This window comes from Pollachius pollachius, assembly GCF_949987615.1.
Source record: "Pollachius pollachius genome assembly, chromosome: 4".
In the NCBI taxonomy this organism is placed as follows: Eukaryota; Metazoa; Chordata; class Actinopteri; order Gadiformes; family Gadidae; genus Pollachius; species Pollachius pollachius.
In genome coordinates, this window is record NC_136937.1 from 13536688 (window position 1) to 13556315 (window position 19628).

The 19628-nt window shown below is 40.9% G+C and overlaps 1 protein-coding gene across 1 annotated transcript; it reads left to right on the forward strand.

Annotated features, from left to right (window-relative positions):
- Window positions 1–360: 360 nt before the first annotated feature.
- On the forward strand, window positions 361–10654 carry LOC307075209 (myosin heavy chain, fast skeletal muscle-like; the record flags this gene model as incomplete). The annotated part of the gene is made up of 39 exons (XM_079735719.1): window positions 361–567; window positions 663–806; window positions 897–1053; window positions 1145–1172; window positions 1303–1411; window positions 1539–1631; window positions 1714–1777; window positions 1894–1992; window positions 2146–2249; window positions 2468–2606; window positions 2757–2875; window positions 2962–3111; window positions 3204–3374; window positions 3467–3770; window positions 3892–3965; window positions 4050–4137; window positions 4254–4371; window positions 4491–4614; window positions 4691–4827; window positions 4916–5171; window positions 5266–5508; window positions 5586–5762; window positions 5849–5994; window positions 6083–6173; window positions 6264–6653; window positions 6759–6885; window positions 7059–7177; window positions 7295–7491; window positions 7576–7759; window positions 7859–8024; window positions 8126–8250; window positions 8346–8654; window positions 8746–8949; window positions 9047–9172; window positions 9252–9422; window positions 9504–9608; window positions 9698–9793; window positions 9878–10009; window positions 10634–10654. 39 exons carry the CDS (start codon window positions 361–363, stop codon window positions 10652–10654), a joined length of 5814 nt encoding a protein of 1937 aa, XP_079591845.1.
- Window positions 10655–19628: the final 8974 nt, after the last annotated feature.

Genomic DNA, 19628 nt, shown 5'->3' on the forward strand with positions numbered 1-19628 from the left:
ATCTTACTGTATCTGTCATAAAAAAGTAAAAACATATGATCTATTGCATGTCATACAGTGTTTGTATTTTTAGGAATATAAATGTGCAATTACAATGAAACACGATTATACGAAAGTTGTAAAACGTTCATGTTTCAAGTTAATTGTATTGTAAGTGCTGAAATAGCATCTGTTAAATCAGTTTAAAATATTATGTCTTTCAATTTCAGGGCTGAAACTTGAAGATTCTCATTAGAAGAAAAACAAGGTAAGACTTATTTGATGTCGGCCATATCGACCTCTATGAGAACAATCTGAGGACAATATCATATGACATACATCAAAACATTTTCTGTTTTTCTCTGACAGTAAGCTGCCACCATGAGTACGGACGCGGAGATGGCCTATTATGGCAAGGCTGCAATTTACCTCCGTAAGCCAGAGAAGGAGAGGATTGAGGCCCAGAACGCGCCCTTTGATGCCAAGAGTGCTGCATATGTGGCTGATGCTAAGGAGCTGTACGTCAAGTGTACCATCATTAAGAAGGAGGGTGGCAAAACCACCGTTAAAGTCTTGGCTACAGAAGAGGTAGGCTGCTCTTAATTTATTGCCATGCAGAAAATAGTTTGAAACGTTTCAAGGTTATAGATGAAACAAAACTAAAAATGGTGTGCCTTTTCTAGGAGAGAACAGTCAAGGAGGATGATGTCACACCCATGAACCCTCCCAAGTACGACAAAATTGAGGACATGGCCATGATGACCCATCTCAATGAAGCCTCTGTGTTGTATAACCTCAAAGAGCGTTATGCAGCATGGATGATCTACGTAAGATATTTAACCTACTAAATGAAGTTAAATATTACTTAACAATATCACAGATCATATTAATGATCATCTCTGAATGATTTCCTTCAGACCTACTCTGGGCTGTTCTGTGCCACTGTAAACCCCTACAAGTGGCTCCCAGTGTACGATCAGGAGGTTGTCAATGCCTACAGAGGCAAGAAGCGTATGGAGGCTCCACCCCACATCTTCTCTGTCTCTGACAATGCCATCCAGAACATGCTTACTGGTATGCATAAGCAAATGTGGTATAAATGAATGAACTTATGTTAGGTTGAAATATTTGAATAAATGTTCTTTTACCTTTTTTTATTTTGCAGATAGACAGAATCAGTCTGTATTGATCACGTAAGTTTGTATTTTTTCTTGATGTTTAGTTGAATGATTTAACATTAGAAGTAAAATCGTATGCCACAAAAATCTCACAAAGAGTCGGGGAGACGTAAAAGACTACTAATTACTTTCTTTTCATACCCAGTGGAGAATCCGGTGCTGGAAAGACTGTGAACACCAAGCGTGTCATCCAGTACTTTGCCACCATCTCAGTGGCTACTGACAAGAAGAAGGAACAAACTTCCAAGATTCAGGTATGCTTAAAAAAACATAAAATCTGTTTGCTATATAAAAAATGTATCATCATAAATGACATGAACCACACAAGAGATGTAAGGATGCCCTGAGAACTAAAGATCAAAACTGGAACTTTCCTCATAGGGGTCACTGGAGGACCAGATTATTGCAGCCAATCCCCTGCTGGAGGCCTACGGTAATGCCAAGACTGTGAGAAATGACAACTCATCTCGTTTCGTAAGTACAAACTTAGTTTGTCAAACAATGAAATTAAAAACTTGATCTGTGACAAAAACTGAAGTGAGTCTTTTCCAAACAGGGTAAATTCATCAGAATCCATTTCGGTGCAACTGGTAAACTGGCCAGTGCTGACATTGAGACTTGTAAGTACCAAATACTAGTACCAAATTACCAATGAAACAGCTCTCGTAATAGGTTGAATAGGTTTGATTTATTAATGTGAATCCAAACTTTATTTTACTAAATTAAAACCCTAAAGATCTGCTGGAGAAGTCCAGAGTGACATTCCAGCTTCCCGATGAGAGAGGCTATCACATCTTCTACCAGATGATGACCAACCACAAACCTGAGATCATTGGTAAGATGGTGTAGTAGTGAGAAATAATTTCATTAAGATGTAATGTTATACAGGGTTGCCTTTAACTTATGTTTCATTTTGGATTTTGGAGTAAAAAATACAAATAATATATGTGACCATATAATATATATTAATAACATTTTCTTTCTCTAGAAATGACCCTCATCACCACCAACCCCTACGACTTCCCCATGTGCAGTCAGGGTCAGATCACTGTGGCCAGCATTGATGACAAAGAGGAGCTGGATGCTACTGATGTGAGTCAATGTTTACAACTACCTTAGGTAGCATTTTTGGCAGGGACTAACTCGGACCAAAAAAGCTTGTGGGACTTTTGGTCTGATTCCAGAAAGCTCTATATGTTTCTAACCTAGGTAGAGGGCATTTATCATACTGACGATACAAGGTTATATCCCGCTCTGAAATTTTCCAAAATCTTTGTATAATCGATGTATTGATTATCCTTTTCCTACAGCTTGCCATTGATATTTTGGGTTTCAACAATGACGAGAAGATGGCCATCTACAAGTTTACTGGTGCTGTACTTCACCACGGTAACATGAAGTTCAAGCAGAAGCAGCGTGAGGAGCAGGCCGAGCCTGATGGCACAGAGGGTAAGTTGATTGTGTTTTATAACAACCACTGGACATTTCCAAAGTCCGGGTTCGCTGCAATTAATTGTTTTCACAATGTGTAAATATATGTAGAAATTCAGCAATTTCTACCAAAGGATCATACTTTTTTCTTTCATATAAACAATTTAGAGGCTGACAAAGTTTCCTACCTACTTGGTCTCAACTCTGCTGACATGCTCAAGGGTCTGTGCTACCCCAGAGTGAAGGTCGGAAATGAGTTTGTCACTAAGGGACAGACAGTACCTCAGGTATGTTAATACCATGGAATAACAATCAAAAAGTGATTTTAATAGTAGTAATTTGTACGTATATCTAATCTCCCACCCTGCTCTAGGTGTACAACTCAGTGAGTGCTCTTGGCAAGTCTATCTATGAGAGGATGTTCTTGTGGATGGTCATCCGTATCAACCAGATGCTGGACACCAAGCAAGCAAGATCATCCTATATTGGTGTGCTGGATATTGCTGGTTTTGAGATCTTTGATGTAAGATTGCATTTCTTATAATTTCAACGTTTCTCTGTCTAAAATCAGTGTCTCAGTGATTGAACATTTGCTAAACTAATGTTCTCTATCAGTATAACAGCATGGAGCAGCTGTGCATCAACTTCACCAATGAGAAACTGCAACAGTTCTTCAACCACCACATGTTCGTCCTGGAGCAAGAGGAGTACAAGAAGGAGGGTATCATCTGGGAGTTCATTGACTTCGGCATGGACTTGGCTGCCTGCATTGAGCTTATTGAGAAGGTAAACATGACTTGTACAACAAAATATGACCTTTCACAGTGTCATTCAAAACTATCTTATCATAATGTTGCCCAATATTTCTTTCTAAATAGCCAATGGGCATCTTCTCCATCCTTGAAGAGGAGTGCATGTTCCCCAAAGCCTCAGACACTTCCTTCAAGAACAAGCTGTATGAACAGCATCTTGGCAAAAACAAAGCATTTGAGAAGCCCAAGCCGGGGAAGGGCAAGGTTGATGCTGACTTCGCCATGGTGCATTATGCTGGTACCGTGGCCTACAGCGTCGCGGGCTGGCTGGACAAGAACAAGGATCCCCTGAATGACTCTGTTATTGGGCTGTACCAGAAGTCCTCAAACAAACTGCTGCCTGTCCTGTATCCCGCTGTTGCTGTTGAAGGTACAATATCTGTTTGGGGTCTCAAGTATTACGCTTTTGCATATTTCAACTTTACTATGGAATTGTAACTCTCATTTTAAGCATTCAAATAATTATCATTATTTAAAAAATGATATTATAGATGCTAGCGGTGGCGCCAAAAAAGGTGGCAAAAAGAAGGGTGGTTCCATGCAGACTGTGTCTTCACAGTTCAGGGTAAGCATTCGGAGAAAACTGAAGTTCATTCTTGATATCCATTTATTTGTAGTTTCTTTTAATTCAAATATCTTATGTGAACAGGATAATTTGGGCAAGCTGATGACCAATTTGAGGAGCACCCATCCTCACTTTGTGCGTTGTCTCATTCCCAATGAGTCTAAAGTTCCAGGTAATAAATCTTAAAATACTCTCTAAACTAAATACTCTATACAGGTTGGCGTTGTAGTAGAATATAGCAAAATAACAGTCATATTTTAAAAGTCTGAAACCTACAACACTTCACAGGAATGATGGAGAACCACCTGGTTATCCACCAGCTGAGGTGTAACGGTGTACTGGAGGGCATCAGAATCTGCAGAAAGGGATTCCCCAGCAGAATCCTCTATGCTGACTTCAAGCAGAGGTATTAACGCTTTGACAGAACAATTATATTGTCATAATTATACAATAACTTCATTCATACAATTATATACTTGTTTACACACACCGTTCTTTTAAACAATTAACATTGCACTTCTACAGATACAAAGTACTGAATGCCAGTGTCATTCCGGAGGGACAGTTCATTGACAACAAGAAGGCTTCTGAGAAACTGCTTGGGTCCATTGATGTGCCTCACGACGAGTACAAATTCGGACACACCAAGGTCTGTTTATTGTTGTCAATAAGTATATTTGTGCTTGATTGAAAGTTACTTTCTGACTAGTTCGTCTTACCTTAAGGTGTTCTTCAAAGCTGGTCTTCTGGGTACTCTTGAGGAGATGCGAGATGAGAAGTTGGCATCTTTGGTCGGAATGGTTCAGGCTCTCTGTCGTGCTTACCTCATGAGGAAGGAGTATGTGAAGATGACAGCTACAAGGTTTGTTTCAAAAGATTGATACATAAGAAGATACGCTATTTTGTCAAATAAAAAATGGTGCATTAAATGGACTGCCTTTTCGCCACAGGGAAGCTGTTTACACTATTCAGTACAACATCCGCTCATTCATGAATGTCAAAACCTGGCCATGGATGAAGGTGTACTACAAGATCAAGCCTCTTCTGAAGAGTGCGGAAACTGAGAAGGAGCTCTCTGCGATGAAGGAGAACTATGAGAAGATGAAGACAGACCTGTCTACTGCCCTGGCAAAGAAGAAGGAACTTGAGGAGAAGATGGTTTCTCTACTGCAGGAGAAGAATGATCTTGCGCTGCAAGTGGCCTCTGTAAGTAAAAATATTTATCTGTCTCAACACGTACACACAATGAGATCCATTTGATATGACATTTGATATGACTGATATGACACCTTTTAAACAGGAAGGAGATAATTTGAATGATGCTGAAGAGAGGTGTGAGGGACTCATCAAGAGTAAGATCCAGCTGGAGGCTAAACTCAAGGAGACAACCGAGAGACTCGAGGATGAAGAGGAAATGAATGCTGAGCTTACTGCCAAGAAGAGGAAGCTGGAGGATGAATGCTCTGAGCTTAAGAAGGACATTGATGACCTGGAGCTTACCTTGGCCAAAGTGGAAAAGGAGAAACATGCTACTGAGAACAAGGTTTGTAAAGATTCTTTGAAAGGAGATAAATTAAAATACAAATAAGCATGTATTACACATATGTCTGTTTTGTTTAGGTGAAGAACCTTACAGAGGAGATGGCCTCTCAGGATGAGAGCGTTGCTAAGCTGTCAAAGGAGAAGAAAGCCCTCCAAGAGGCACACCAGCAGACGCTTGATGACCTGCAGGCAGAGGAAGACAAGGTCAACACTCTGACCAAGGCCAAGACCAAGCTTGAACAGCAAGTGGATGATGTGAGGTTCCTTTTTTTTATGAAATTAGAAAAAACCTGTAATTCTTTTGAAATGCAGTCAAATAATAATATATTTTTTAATTGCAGCTTGAAGGTTCTCTGGAACAAGAGAAAAAACTCCGTATGGACCTTGAGAGAGCCAAGCGAAAGCTTGAGGGTGACCTGAAATTGGCTCAGGAATCAATAATGGATCTTGAAAATGACAAACAGCAGTCTGATGAGAAACTCAAAAAGTAATGTGATTGAACAAAAATCATGCTTTGATTAGAAAGATTCACAAGAAGTATGTTAATAAGTTGTGTGGTATTGTTTCATCATCAGGAAAGACTTTGAGACCAGTCAGCTTCTAAGCAAGATTGAAGATGAGCAGTCCCTGGGTGCTCAGCTTCAGAAGAAGATCAAGGAACTTCAGGTAAGACAATGTATATGACAATCCCACATAATTCATAAAGGTCATTAATATTAGTACATTTTTACAAAATATGTGTTCCTTACTTATTAGGCCCGTATTGAAGAGCTGGAGGAAGAAATTGAAGCTGAGCGTGCTGCTCGTGCCAAGGTTGAGAAGCAGAGAGCTGATCTCTCCAGAGAACTTGAAGAGATCAGTGAGAGGCTTGAGGAGGCTGGTGGAGCCACTGCTGCTCAGATTGAGATGAACAAGAAGCGTGAGGCTGAGTTCCAGAAGCTGCGTCGTGACCTTGAGGAGTCCACCCTGCAGCATGAAGCCACTGCTGCTGCTCTGCGTAAGAAGCAGGCTGACAGTGTAGCAGAGCTGGGAGAGCAGATTGACAACCTCCAGCGTGTCAAGCAGAAGCTTGAGAAGGAGAAGAGCGAGTACAAGATGGAGATTGATGACCTCTCCAGCAACATGGAAGCAGTTGCTAAGTCCAAGGTGACTTATCTTTGAAATTAAATGCAAAATACGATATTATAATTAATACTATATAATCTGTGTAAGAAACCACTTGTGTTAACAAGTAAAACGTTGCATCACCAGGGAAATCTGGAGAAGATGTGCCGTACCCTGGAGGACCAGCTGAGTGAAATCAAGGCCAAGAGTGATGAGAACAGTCGCCAGATAAATGACATCAGTGCTCAGAGAGCAAGGCTGTTGACAGAGAATGGTAAGTATTCACAATTACTTTAAAAAAAACCTGCATATTAGAATAGCCCTAACAATAACCATAAATAACCTTAACACTAACCTCCAACAAATGCAACCAAACCTTATTCATATATTTAGGGAGAAATGTGGTATTGCTATATTTTGTAGCTAACAATTTATGTCATCACCTAGGTGAGTTTGGTCGTCAGCTCGAGGAGAAAGAGGGTCTCGTCTCCCAGCTGACCAGAGGCAAGCAGGCCTTTACTCAGCAGATTGAGGAGCTGAAGAGGCTCAATGAGGAGGAAGTCAAGGTAAACCATCATTTTTAATCCATTAATTTGATTAACATGATTCCATTATGTCATTGCAGATTCTACATTTTTGTAACTTTTAATGAGTTAATTAATTGAGTCAATCACCTTTTGCAGGCCAAGAATGCTCTTGCTCATGGTGTGCAATCAGCCCGCCATGACTGTGACCTTCTGAGGGAGCAGTTTGAGGAGGAGCAGGAGGCCAAGGCTGAGCTGCAGCGTGGAATGTCCAAGGCCAACGGTGAGGTGGCTCAGTGGAGGACCAAGTATGAAACTGATGCTATCCAGCGCACAGAGGAGCTTGAGGAGTCCAAGTGAGTATAATATTTAATACTTTTGCTAAAGTTTACACTATATTTGATGAATGTCACAAATTAAACCATGTTATACTTTAACAGGAAAAAGCTTGCCCAGCGCCTTCAGGAGGCTGAGGAACAGATTGAGGCTGTGAACTCAAAGTGTGCCTCTCTGGAGAAGACCAAACAGAGACTCCAGGGTGAGGTGGAGGATCTCATGATTGATGTGGAGAGGGCCAATGGACTGGCTGCCAACCTTGACAAGAAGCAGAGGAACTTTGACAAGGTGTGTTGTCATTCATTGAGATGGCCGTTTAAATTGTATTATCATTTGATTATTCTTCAAGTGATTAACATGTTCCGCTTTATTAACAATATTGTGCAGGTTTTGGCTGACTGGAAGCAGAAATATGAGGAGGGCCAGGCAGAGCTTGAAGGAACTCAGAAAGAGGCTCGTTCTCTCAGCACTGAGCTTTTTAAGATGAAGAACTCCTATGAAGAAGCTCTGGATCAGCTGGAGACCCTGAAGCGTGAAAACAAGAACCTGCAACGTGAGTTAAACTGTTCATTTCGGCATCAATGTTTCCAAGATTACTACATATATAACTTTATTGGAATTCATTCAAACAACAATATGTAACCCTCTCAACAGAGGAGATTTCGGACCTGACTGAACAAATTGGTGAGACTGGAAAGAGCATCCATGAGCTGGAGAAATCCAAGAAGCAAGTGGAGACAGAGAAGAGTGAGATCCAGACAGCCCTAGAGGAAGCTGAGGTGATCATAATAAAAATACGAATGAATCGAGCGATAATTTTGTTATTATGAAATAGAATATGTAATGAATATGCCAACATTGGTTTATAATTTAGGGTACTCTGGAGCATGAAGAGTCCAAGATTCTGCGTGTCCAGCTGGAGCTGAACCAGATTAAGGGTGAGGTTGACAGAAAGCTGGCTGAGAAGGATGAAGAAATGGAGCAGATCAAGAGGAACAGCCTGAGGGTCACTGACTCCATGCAAAGCACACTGGACTCTGAGGTCAGAAGCAGGAATGATGCCCTGAGAATCAAGAAGAAGATGGAGGGTGATCTGAATGAGATGGAGATCCAGCTGAGCCATGCCAACCGCCAGGCTGCTGAGGCCCAGAAGCAGCTCAGGAATGTTCAGGGACAACTTAAGGTATGACACAAACAAATGTCTAGGACATTAAATAAATTGACATTTATATCCTGTTGTGTCATCTTCCATGGTGTTTCCATGTTCATTTTAGGATGCACAACTGCATCTTGATGATGCTGTCAGAGGAGGTGAAGACCTGAAGGAGCAGGCTGCTATGGTGGACCGTAGGAACGGTCTCATGGTGGCTGAAATTGAGGAGCTGAGGGCAGCTCTGGAACAGACAGAGAGAGGCCGCAAAGTGGCTGAGCAAGAGCTGATTGATGCCAGTGAGCGCGTTGGACTTTTGCACTCTCAGGTAAACAAACAAACATATTCTTCCTAGAAATGCTCCCAAGTTTCCTAAATATTCAGCAAGATTATATGCGTGTCATAAACAATTACAATTATTTTAGAATACAAGTCTTCTGAACACAAAGAAGAAGCTTGAGACTGACCTGGTCCAAGTCCAGGGTGAGGTGGACGACATCGTCCAGGAAGCCAGGAATGCTGAAGAGAAGGCCAAGAAGGCCATCACTGATGTAGGTTTGCTACTACTTGTTAATTCATTGAATTGGACATTCGTTGAATTCTCGATTAATATGTTATATTTTAAATTAGGCTGCCATGATGGCTGAGGAGCTGAAGAAAGAGCAGGACACTAGCTCTCACCTGGAGAGGATGAAGAAGAACCTGGAGGTCACAGTGAAAGACCTGCAGCATCGCTTGGATGAGGCTGAGAACCTGGCCATGAAGGGTGGCAAGAAGCAGCTCCAGAAACTGGAGTCCAGAGTAAGATTCTGGCACACATGGATGTATTTACATTTACAGCATAATAAGAGTATATTTATTGAAAATATTTGATTCCTTAAGGTGCGTGAGCTGGAAACCGAGGTTGAGGGTGAACAGAGACGTGGAGTAGATGCTGTTAAGGGTGTCCGCAAATATGAGAGGAGAGTAAAGGAACTTACCTACCAGGTATGCCACTTTTTAATGAAAATAATATTTAAATCAAAGAATATCAGAAAAGACTACAGTCTGAGACATAACCATTTTCATTACTTTAGACTGAAGAGGATAAGAAGAATGGTGCCAGACTCCAGGATCTTGTTGACAAGCTGCAGCTGAAGGTGAAGGCTTACAAGAGGCAGGCTGAGGAAGCGGTAAGTAGAAACGACGTAACAAAATCAGGTTATTGCATCAATTTTGGTACGTCTTATTTAAACAAAATCTGAATGTTCCTACAGGAGGAGCAGGCCAACTCTTACCTGTCTAAGTGCAGGAAGGTTCAACATGAGCTGGAGGAGGCTGAGGAACGTGCTGACATTGCTGAGACTCAGGTCAACAAGCTGAGGTCTAAGAGCCGTGATGGTGGCAAGGTAAGTTCATTACTGTATAATGTTTGTTCAAGATGCGTCGTACACCGCCCGCACGAGTTGCCCTTGTGACGTGATATTGTGGCTTGAAGCACTTACAGCGTTCCAGTTTGTCTTTGTGGGCATCGCTATGCGACGAGTCGGGGAAGAACAGTAATTGGTTAGTCATTGTTATTGTTGGCTACATAAGCCTCTTTAGCAAAACAGCTCGAAAACAAACAACAAAAGTTTACATTGTATTGCACGAAGAGCAAGACTGTGCAATGCATAAATTGGTGATCGGATTAAAGCGTGTAAGAGCATTTGAAATCGACATTTAAATAACCAGTGTGGTACAAATACAAAGAAAATACATCTCATTATCGGCAAGGCCATCTTTGTTTGTCGAGTCCTACGGTCTACCTCACTGAACTTGGTGGACTCTCAAAATCCCGAGATATTACGACAAAAAGGGGGCGTTCCGCTGTGAAATGCCGCAAGAATTAAGGGGGGTTTCCCACTTTGCAACTCGTGCGGATGGTGTATGAGGCATCCCGAACACACCATAAGCCCATTGACTCATGAAGAAATGGAATGCAAACAAAAATGTTGGGTTTTTTAACGTTTTTCTTTTCTTCTCTTACCCAGGGAAAGGAAGCAGCTGAATAAGATGTAATGCATCATTGTACATTAAGAAAGGCATGTCATAAAATATGACTTCTTGTTTATAGTAAATTATGAGCTGCAATAAAATATTATTACAAAGCATCCTTTTGTTGGTAGTTTCACTAATTACTGATCAGTCAATTTTAATGACACTCATATGAATACAGAATTGTACAAATAAGCACAACTCTTGAACGGGTAATATAAAATAGTAGTTGTACCGTGCAGAAGTTTTACTGTTTATTTAAGAAATAACAATTCATACTTGGGAATAAACAACCAAAAAACATTTTATGAAACTCGTTAATGTTACATTTGTCTTCCTGATTCATGCTTGAGCAAAATAATGCACCCATGTTAAATGGGGTGGCGATCCGTTAACCTGAGATCAAGTCCTGTATCCATTGAGGATCTGCCTTATTATGTTAACCATTAATGAGTTTGACACTCTAGAATGACGGTACAATCATTCACCATTTATTAATACTAGTTAATGCAGAAATATGCATTCAAATAATGCATACACCCAAATAATGCATTCACCCACAGTTAATTAAAAGTTAACTAATGGCTAGTAATCATTTGCTAAAGGTATTCATGATGAATAAGGAATTTATGCAGTGTTTTTCATCGTTGTGAACAATCAAAAGTAGATTTTGCATAGAGTACATGTCATTTTTTCAAATGTTTTCATTGGCAATCTTCCAGCTGAACTAGCCTGAAGCTCCAATTACAGCACCAATTGGATTGGGAATTCAAGGCCCCTCCACTTCAGATTGGGTAGTGATTCACCCTGCCAGGGCTTATTTCATGATATGACTGGCTCGCTGTATGTTATACCTCACTAAGTGAATTGGCAATTCAATTGAAATTGGTTCCAAATGGGCCTTTACGCCGAGAAAATCTCTATTTGAGCTTCATCAATTCACTGTTCCTCCCGAACTTACAGATGGCTAGTCGGACGCTTGTAAATTGGCATTATTTCCATTATTTTCCTTCATCACTTCAAACACATCTCTGAACTGCTCGCTGATGATGAACAACATAGACGGCTTAGGTCATCAGAGCCTGGCCTTCTAACTGTTTCCATAGTAAGGACAAAAGTTGGAAAAGCATATTTTACCTATCATGCTGCACACAGGGCTGGATTAAGTAATTTTGAGGCCTGGGGCGATTTACCAGGAGGAGGCCCCTATATCGCTCCAACGCATATGACATGCAGACAAACCCTCGGCACGTGCACTGACACATCAGCGCTATGAAGTCCTATGAATATGATTGCACACTAGACAGTTTAAAGTCAAGGACAAAATGTATGTGCCATGACATACACTGTAGACTATAATAAACCAATAACGTAAATGTAAACAGATTTTATGTTCACAGATTTATTCCAAAGCAAAAACTCAATAGCCAGGGAATGGTCATTATTACTCACAAACCAACACGCACAAAAAGTGATAAGACTACAGTGCAAGTGCAACTTCTCCAGGGTGGAAAGCATTTGAATTAGCCTTCCATACAAACATGCTGTTTGAAAACTTTTTTACAATTATTAGTGTACAGTGTAGGCAGTGGGCGGCCTATATCAGGGAATAAACGGTGATGTCAAAGGGCCCGTTTTCTGCGCTTTCTCAATGCGAAATCATTCATGAGTTCAGTAGGTCATGCTCTATAGAGCGCAACAGTGTGGTTCCAGAAGTAAAAATCCCATTCATTTTCTCCATAGAGGTTTTGATCAAAAGCCATAATGTTGTAACCATCCAATGTATATGTACCAAGCGCTGTTATATTGTGAATCGATGGTATATGCTGCTGAAGCCAAAAGTTAAAGACAAAAACACCTAGTTTTGAGAAAAAACACGTTTTATTTGCAATCTCTTTGAAACCACTACAATACCGATAATCCTAAAGTGTAACATGACTGGTGATGATTGGTGGAGCTTGCTGTTACCATGGAAATGTTAACTGCACTCTCAAAAGTCAAGTCGACTGCTGCTACTGAACACGATCGTTTACCACAGCAACCATGATTTCCCTTAGATTAATGGAAAGTCAGAGAGTTGTTGTAGGCGCTTCAGAGGAAATGTTTTTTTTATATTAAATATATGATGAAATTTTTTTTAAATACAAATAAAAGATATAGCACTGGCAGTGCTTTTTGTAATTGTGGTAGCATAAAAGCTAGGAATACAGAATTTTCAATGAATGCGTAACTGGAATACGAAAATTAATTCACATGTATTCAAAACTAGTCACCTTATGACGCTGGACAATGAGAGGGGATGGACAAAATTTGGTACAGTGGTGAAGGAGTGCCACACTCCACGGTAGTACATTATACAGACAAACAGGCACCACTTCAGACCCATCTTTCGGGGCCCACGGGCTCCTCAACGAGGACAGGTTGCGTTGAGTCGTAACACATACACAAACAAGGACAGTGAATAGGGAATGGCAAAATGATTATTTTCCGGAATCAGTTCTTTCAGTCCAGTTCACTATCACGATTTGTTTGTTTGATTTGTTTGTTTGATTTGTTTGTTTGATTTGTTTTTTAAGTCAGATTAAGTCATTTGACAGGGAATCTCACAGGTGTCTGGGCCCGCCCCCCCCCAACCCCTTTGCTTATAAGTATTGGGTACGCCCGCCAATTAAGACCATAAGGGTACGTTCAGCGGTCGACACGCCAGCCGTAATTGAGCTCCGCACCGAATCGAACCGCACCGCTCGGTGGCAACAAGGCAACAAGACAAAAGTTATTAGTCACTGTGTGCTCGGAAAAGAAAAAATGCAAATTTCTGTAGCATTTGCCTACGCGACGCAGTTCAACCATTTCCATGGTAGGTAAAACAATACTTTATGAAAGCATGCAAAGTGTTGTAGAACAAAATAAAAATAAAACGTATAAAGTGCTTGCATGATATTGAATCCTACAGCGATCGTTAGTTAACTTGTGTGGTGGTGCCTTGTCATTTGTTTACCCATGGGCCATTGCAACGCGATTGCTATCTGCTGTAGTACTCTCATTGGCTGAATCTTTGAGAACGTTTAAGACTCAATATAATCAATATAAGGTCGCGGGGAGACGGAGCTCTGTTCATTTGTATATTTTATTTACGTGACCATATTTTTGTTTTATGTTAAAAAAAAAAGAATCGAAGAATCAGTTCTCTTGTTTTGGGAATCAGTTCTCGTCGTTCACCTTCGGGATTTGTTCGTTGTGAAGGAATCGTTCGTGACCGACCCATCCCTAACAGTGACACACACTGATGACCTAACCAAGGCCTGACATACTTATGCGATCAAGGTCCAGTAATTCAGACAGGTATGAGAAATATGTGTGGTTTAAATTTAAATTGTTAATGTTGAATTTACCTGTTCGGTACTGGAGTATTGGAGAAAAAAGGTGAATGAAAAGAAAGTTCTTTGGAAATTAATATTATGTGTTATGAGATTGAAATGCAGAATGTGTTATGATAGAAGTAATGTCTAAAATGTAATGTTAGAGGTGTAAGAATATTGACCAAGTTGACTTTTAACTGTTTAAGAATCATTAATGCTCTGCATGTCTTAACAGATTTAAAGAAGGGGAAATGTGTTGTAATGGCACTAGTTTATGTGCAGAACGGAGCACGCATGAATACATTGGGTGATACGTTTGTGTGGGGTCGTAGGGAAATTAGTTCAGAAAAGTCACGGCGTACGAGAAAGTGCTCTCGCTAGATGCTCTCCCATGTAACCCTAACCCTAACCAGTTAATAAACCAGTCTTTGGAATTCTCATTTGATTCACGTTCGGCATTCTACAGTTTACTTCGCATTTTATCACTTTCAGATTATTTTAACTCCACAGGCATGAAGAAGGGCACACACTTGACCTTGTGCTCTCCCATGTTTTTTGTGTGGATGATGTGAACTTGGTCGATTTTTGCTGTCTCTGATCACAATGCAGTGCTCTTCCAGGTTCCACTCTTCTCTGCTGACCCCTAACCCACCACACTCAAACACACTTTCTCATACTTGTGAACAAGGCCTCAACGTAGAGGAGTCAGTATTTTTAACATCTCTTGCAGAAATATTTTAGATTATACCATCTGGTTAGAATATGGGAGGGAGACGAATGGAAAACAGCTTTTAACACACCACTTGGTCATTTTGAGTACCTGGTTACGCTTTTTGGACTAACCAATGCCATAGTTGTTTTCCAGGCTCTTGTGAATGATGCTCTCTGCGATCCCTCAACCGTTGAGTATTTGGCAACGATCAACGACTTTTTTTTCGCAACATGGAGTAACACATCATCCATTTGAGACAGGTTCTCCAGAGACTCCTCGAGAGCTCTATGTGAGCTCTGTGTCATTCCTGGGATACATCATTGAGAGCGTGGAGCAGAGATGGAAATTAACTTTTTTGCCCACCAGCCACTGTGGCAGGTAGATTTAAAAATCTACCAGCCACTCATCTTTTCTACCAGCCACTTTTTAAAGCTATATATATTTTTTAATATACGCAGACATTTTAAACAATATAATAGTAACAATAGATAAGAAAAGTGTTTTTCATACACATCATTTATCCATCAGAAGTGATTTTTACTGTAAGTAGGTGCTACCAAGGAACTGGGTTGAAAATGTTACACTCTTACCGCATATGACAAACAATACACAGGTATCTGCCATGTTAAGTCATGTTTATTTCAAAGGTGTTACGATGACAAGTTTGGGGATAATTCAAATATACAAAGTATTTTCAGTAAAAAACAAAGACATATTATCAATAAAACAACGTGGCTACACCATCATAAGTCAATAGGAACATTTGTTTTTTCAGTGCACTGGCCTTTTAATTTCTTCAATTCAACCAGATGTATAATGAAATCTGCCCCTATAATGCAACAGATGTATCCTCTCGGTATAGGAAGACTCATACTCTGCCTATGCATTCGAAATTAACATTTGAAAACAGGCCATGAAGAAACAAGAACAAGAAACAATGACTTAATAAGTGCAAGACACATTGAAAAACGTCAGAATACATTAAACTACATATATATATATATAGGAACTCGTTAGCGTATCTGTTTGTGTACGCTCGCTATGCAGCCCTGCTATTGCGCATTCACAGACTGGCTTTTGTCAAAGGAATACCCGGTCAATGATGGATTTAATATGGACACAAACGACTAAACATTGGATCTTTGCATGGATTTATATGCACGTTACGGGACGAATTGATAAGCTCCTGTAAGGGCTACGATGGCACAGATGACAGCTGATTTGGAACGGAACAACAGCAAAGTAAGGAACTCCGACTTTTTTACTGTTCAATTATTAATGTTGTTTTTGAACGAATATTGGAATACTCGCTCAGAATATCCAACGAGTATTCGGGACAGCCCTACGTCTTAGCACACAAACTTGACATCTGTTTTGACCAGACTGACAGAAAGCAGCTGTTTGCCAAACAAGTGAGCAGAGCTCTAAGGTTACCCAACATGCTAGTTTTTCGACAGCAACAAACTATTGCATTAGGCCTAATAGAAAATTTAAAAATAACTTACGTGCCATTCGAAGTCTTCAAATGGCCTTCCCTTTTTAGAAATTGCGTGTGCATTTCGAAATAGTAGAGCCATTCTATCAAGCTGGGCTGTTTTGAGGCTAACGAGCGTCCTCATCGCTGTCGTGGTTTCGGGCGCTGATTTTCCCTTGGCAATTTTCAAAACGTGAAGGTGACTTTTTGAGGACTCGTGGTCCTTCATGGCTTCCAATTTTAGGTTTTGTGTCCCACTCACAAAACTATTGGACCTGTGGCCATCCGAAGCATGTTTACGACAGAGAGCACAGAACATTGTCTGGCTCGTCCCGTCAAACACCAGCCGGTCACGGTGTTGCCCACTGTCCGATGTTTGCCATCTCTTATTAAAAATATACTGAATGTTGAAACCGGCATATTATCTCTATGGTTACCAGTATATTATCCTGGATGTTGACAGTCGCAGTTCAGCAAAAGAGGCGTAGAAGAAGAAGGGGGCCGGGTGTTGACAGTAATGGTTGTGGAACTGTGCAGCGCCGTATGACGAATGTATTAAATATGCAAATTTGAACGGACCATGACTGGAAAGTATTACCCGACACAGTGGCGGGTGAAGTGACACAATTCACCCGCCACCATACAAATCCACCCGCAAATGGCGTGTGGCGGGTGTAAATTTCCATCTCTGGAGTGGAGGTGAAAGACTGGTCCAGGGAAGGAGCCGGCCGTGGCAGAGCGGTCTACACCTACGACGGTTAAGCAGCTCCAGTCCTTCCTTGGCTTCTTCAACTTCTACTGTTGGTTCATCAGGGACTACAGCAGAGAGGTAGCGCCCCTTAAAGTCACCTCTCCTGCAACTCCTTTCTCCTGGACGGCTGAGGCAGATGCTGTGTTCAGGGAGCTTGAGAGATGTATTACCTCAGCCCCTGTCCTCATTAACCCTGATCCTTCACGTGTTTGTGGAAGAGCTGAACGCTTCGGATTCTGGAGTTAGCGCAGTTGTGTCCCAGCGCTCCAACTCAGAAAAAAATCCCGTTGCTTATCCCCCGCTGAGAGGAACTATGACGTTGGGAACCAGGAGGAGGAATGGAGGCACTGGCTGGAGGGAGCCGAACACCCCTTCATAGTCTGGACCGACCACAAGAACCTTGCCTACATTCAAACAGCTAGACGCCTCAACGTGGGAGATTGAGTGGTTGATTCGTGGAGCCCACCTTACTGAACCAGACCCAGGCAATGTCCCTACAAACCATCTCTTTGTGCCTGTGTCAGTCCACTCTCAGGTCCTCCAGTGGGCGCACACCTCCAGGTTTGCCTGCCATCCGGGAATCAGCCGCACACTCTCTCTGCTGAAGCGGCATGTCTGGTGGTCTACACGGGAGGCTGACAACCATGCCTTTGTGGCTGCCTGCACTGTGTGTGCTGGTGGGAAACCCCAACTACCTCCTGGGGCAGAGGGTTTGGCTTTCCTCAAGGGACCTACCCCTCAAGACTTTTTTCAAGAAACTCAGCCCCCATTATGTGGGCCTTTTTTGATTGACTATCATAAACCCCACAGTGGTCAAACTCAAGTTGCCTTCCAATATGAAGGTTCATCCCACCTTCCATGATTCTCAGTTAATGCCTGATTCCACCACGGCGGCCGTACCTAGCAGATGCTTTGTTCTGTCTCCCCCTCTTGGTGCCTTACAGGCAAGGCATTCCTTAATTTTCCCCGGCTCTACACCTGTTGGACATGCACACCAGCTATTCATCTCCGGTCATCATCCTGCCCTACTGCAAACCTGGTTCTTCACACACTCGGATCGTTGTTTCAACCACAGTGATTGAAAACCAGTCTCGGCATTAGTGATTTTTTTTATTTCTTAATACATTTTGTGTTCAAGGTTTCCTCCTGTTCTTCATCTCTGATTTCTCCTTTCCCCAGGATCAACAACCCTGTACCTGCCTGCCAACCATCCTGTGTGCTCCTCTACCTGCCTACCTGCCAGCAGCGTTGCCTGCCTGTCCTCCATCCTTGCATGTCCACCTCCTGTTTATTCCCTACTGCTCACATCCTCCCTACAATAAACTTTTGGTTTAATTCAACCTTCGTTGTCTGCCTCTGCGCTTGGGTTCCCCCTGTACGGTCATAACATGGTGCCGGCAAAAGTTGTTTCAATTGATCTTTTACAATTGTTTAATTGATTTACATGATGAAACAAATGCTCAAATAATGCTACACATTTTGAAGTTCACAATGTTATTACAAGAGCTGTGTATTTGTTTTGATTTGTTCCTTCCTATCGCTAAATAACACAATTTCGGTTGGACATTTATAATACATTTTTAATAGTTTGCTGAATTAAATATAGAGATTAACACTGGTCATTTTATCAAAAAAATTTGTGTCAGAACAACAGAATAGTTTAGAAAATATATAGAACTTGGGTAACATCTTGAACTATATAAACTATTATTCATACCATAACATTTACATTATTGTTCATGTATGTTTCTGAACACCAGTTATTGTAAGTTATTGTTTTTGTTTATAGATGTGATATTTCGCATTTGCATGTATTTATTAATTAATAAAATTGCTTAAAGATTTTAAAAGAACATCTATAATGAATCTCCACTTACATCCTATATTTTCCAGCAAACCAAGGCCATTGACAAGTAGACACGATACACATAGTGATGGGTTTGAAATCTCAAAAAATCTGCAACACTACACCCATAGAGAGAGATCATGTTTACCCATTGAAGCACAAAGTCATGTGCTTTGTAAGCAGTAAGCATCCTGTTAGGGTCTTAATAGTGGAAACCTGTTACCACGTCATATTTATAGATTTAGTCTTCTAGGTGTGACATTCTTAACAATGTCTTGAAGATGAGGATGAGGACTTCTAGGTGTGACCTTCTTACTGTTAATATATATTTAAGAAAGGTGAAATATATAAATAGGCAACTTCAAAGAGTGATGGGAAGAAATAAAAAAATACAATACATATGAAGGAGGAAAGTCACATGTTATTGTATATTGTTGTATCTTCTATAATAAACGGCATGCATCAGCTCTTTAAACTAACTGCTAAAGAGCTTAATATGTATATAGATTACAATGATCTTACATCACACTATCACTATAATTGTATTAATTGTTCTTCATTGCATGTGTTAATTTTCTATTTGCAAATCAGCCCACTAGTTTGTAAAGAACACATAGCAAATGTATACCAAATCTATTAGAGGGATTGCGCCTCATGCCCATTTTGAGTGTGGGCTTACCCAGTAGTCTTCCATATAAGAGGACCCTGAGAGGGATGAACAGCTTGCAGGGCAGTTGAGGAAGAAACAACTGTTGGTAAGTCAGAGTGACGCTAAAGCTCTCATTCATTCAAAACGTTGATGAATGGTTTGATTTTCAATTGAAACATTAGTGTGGTTGCAAAGCAAGC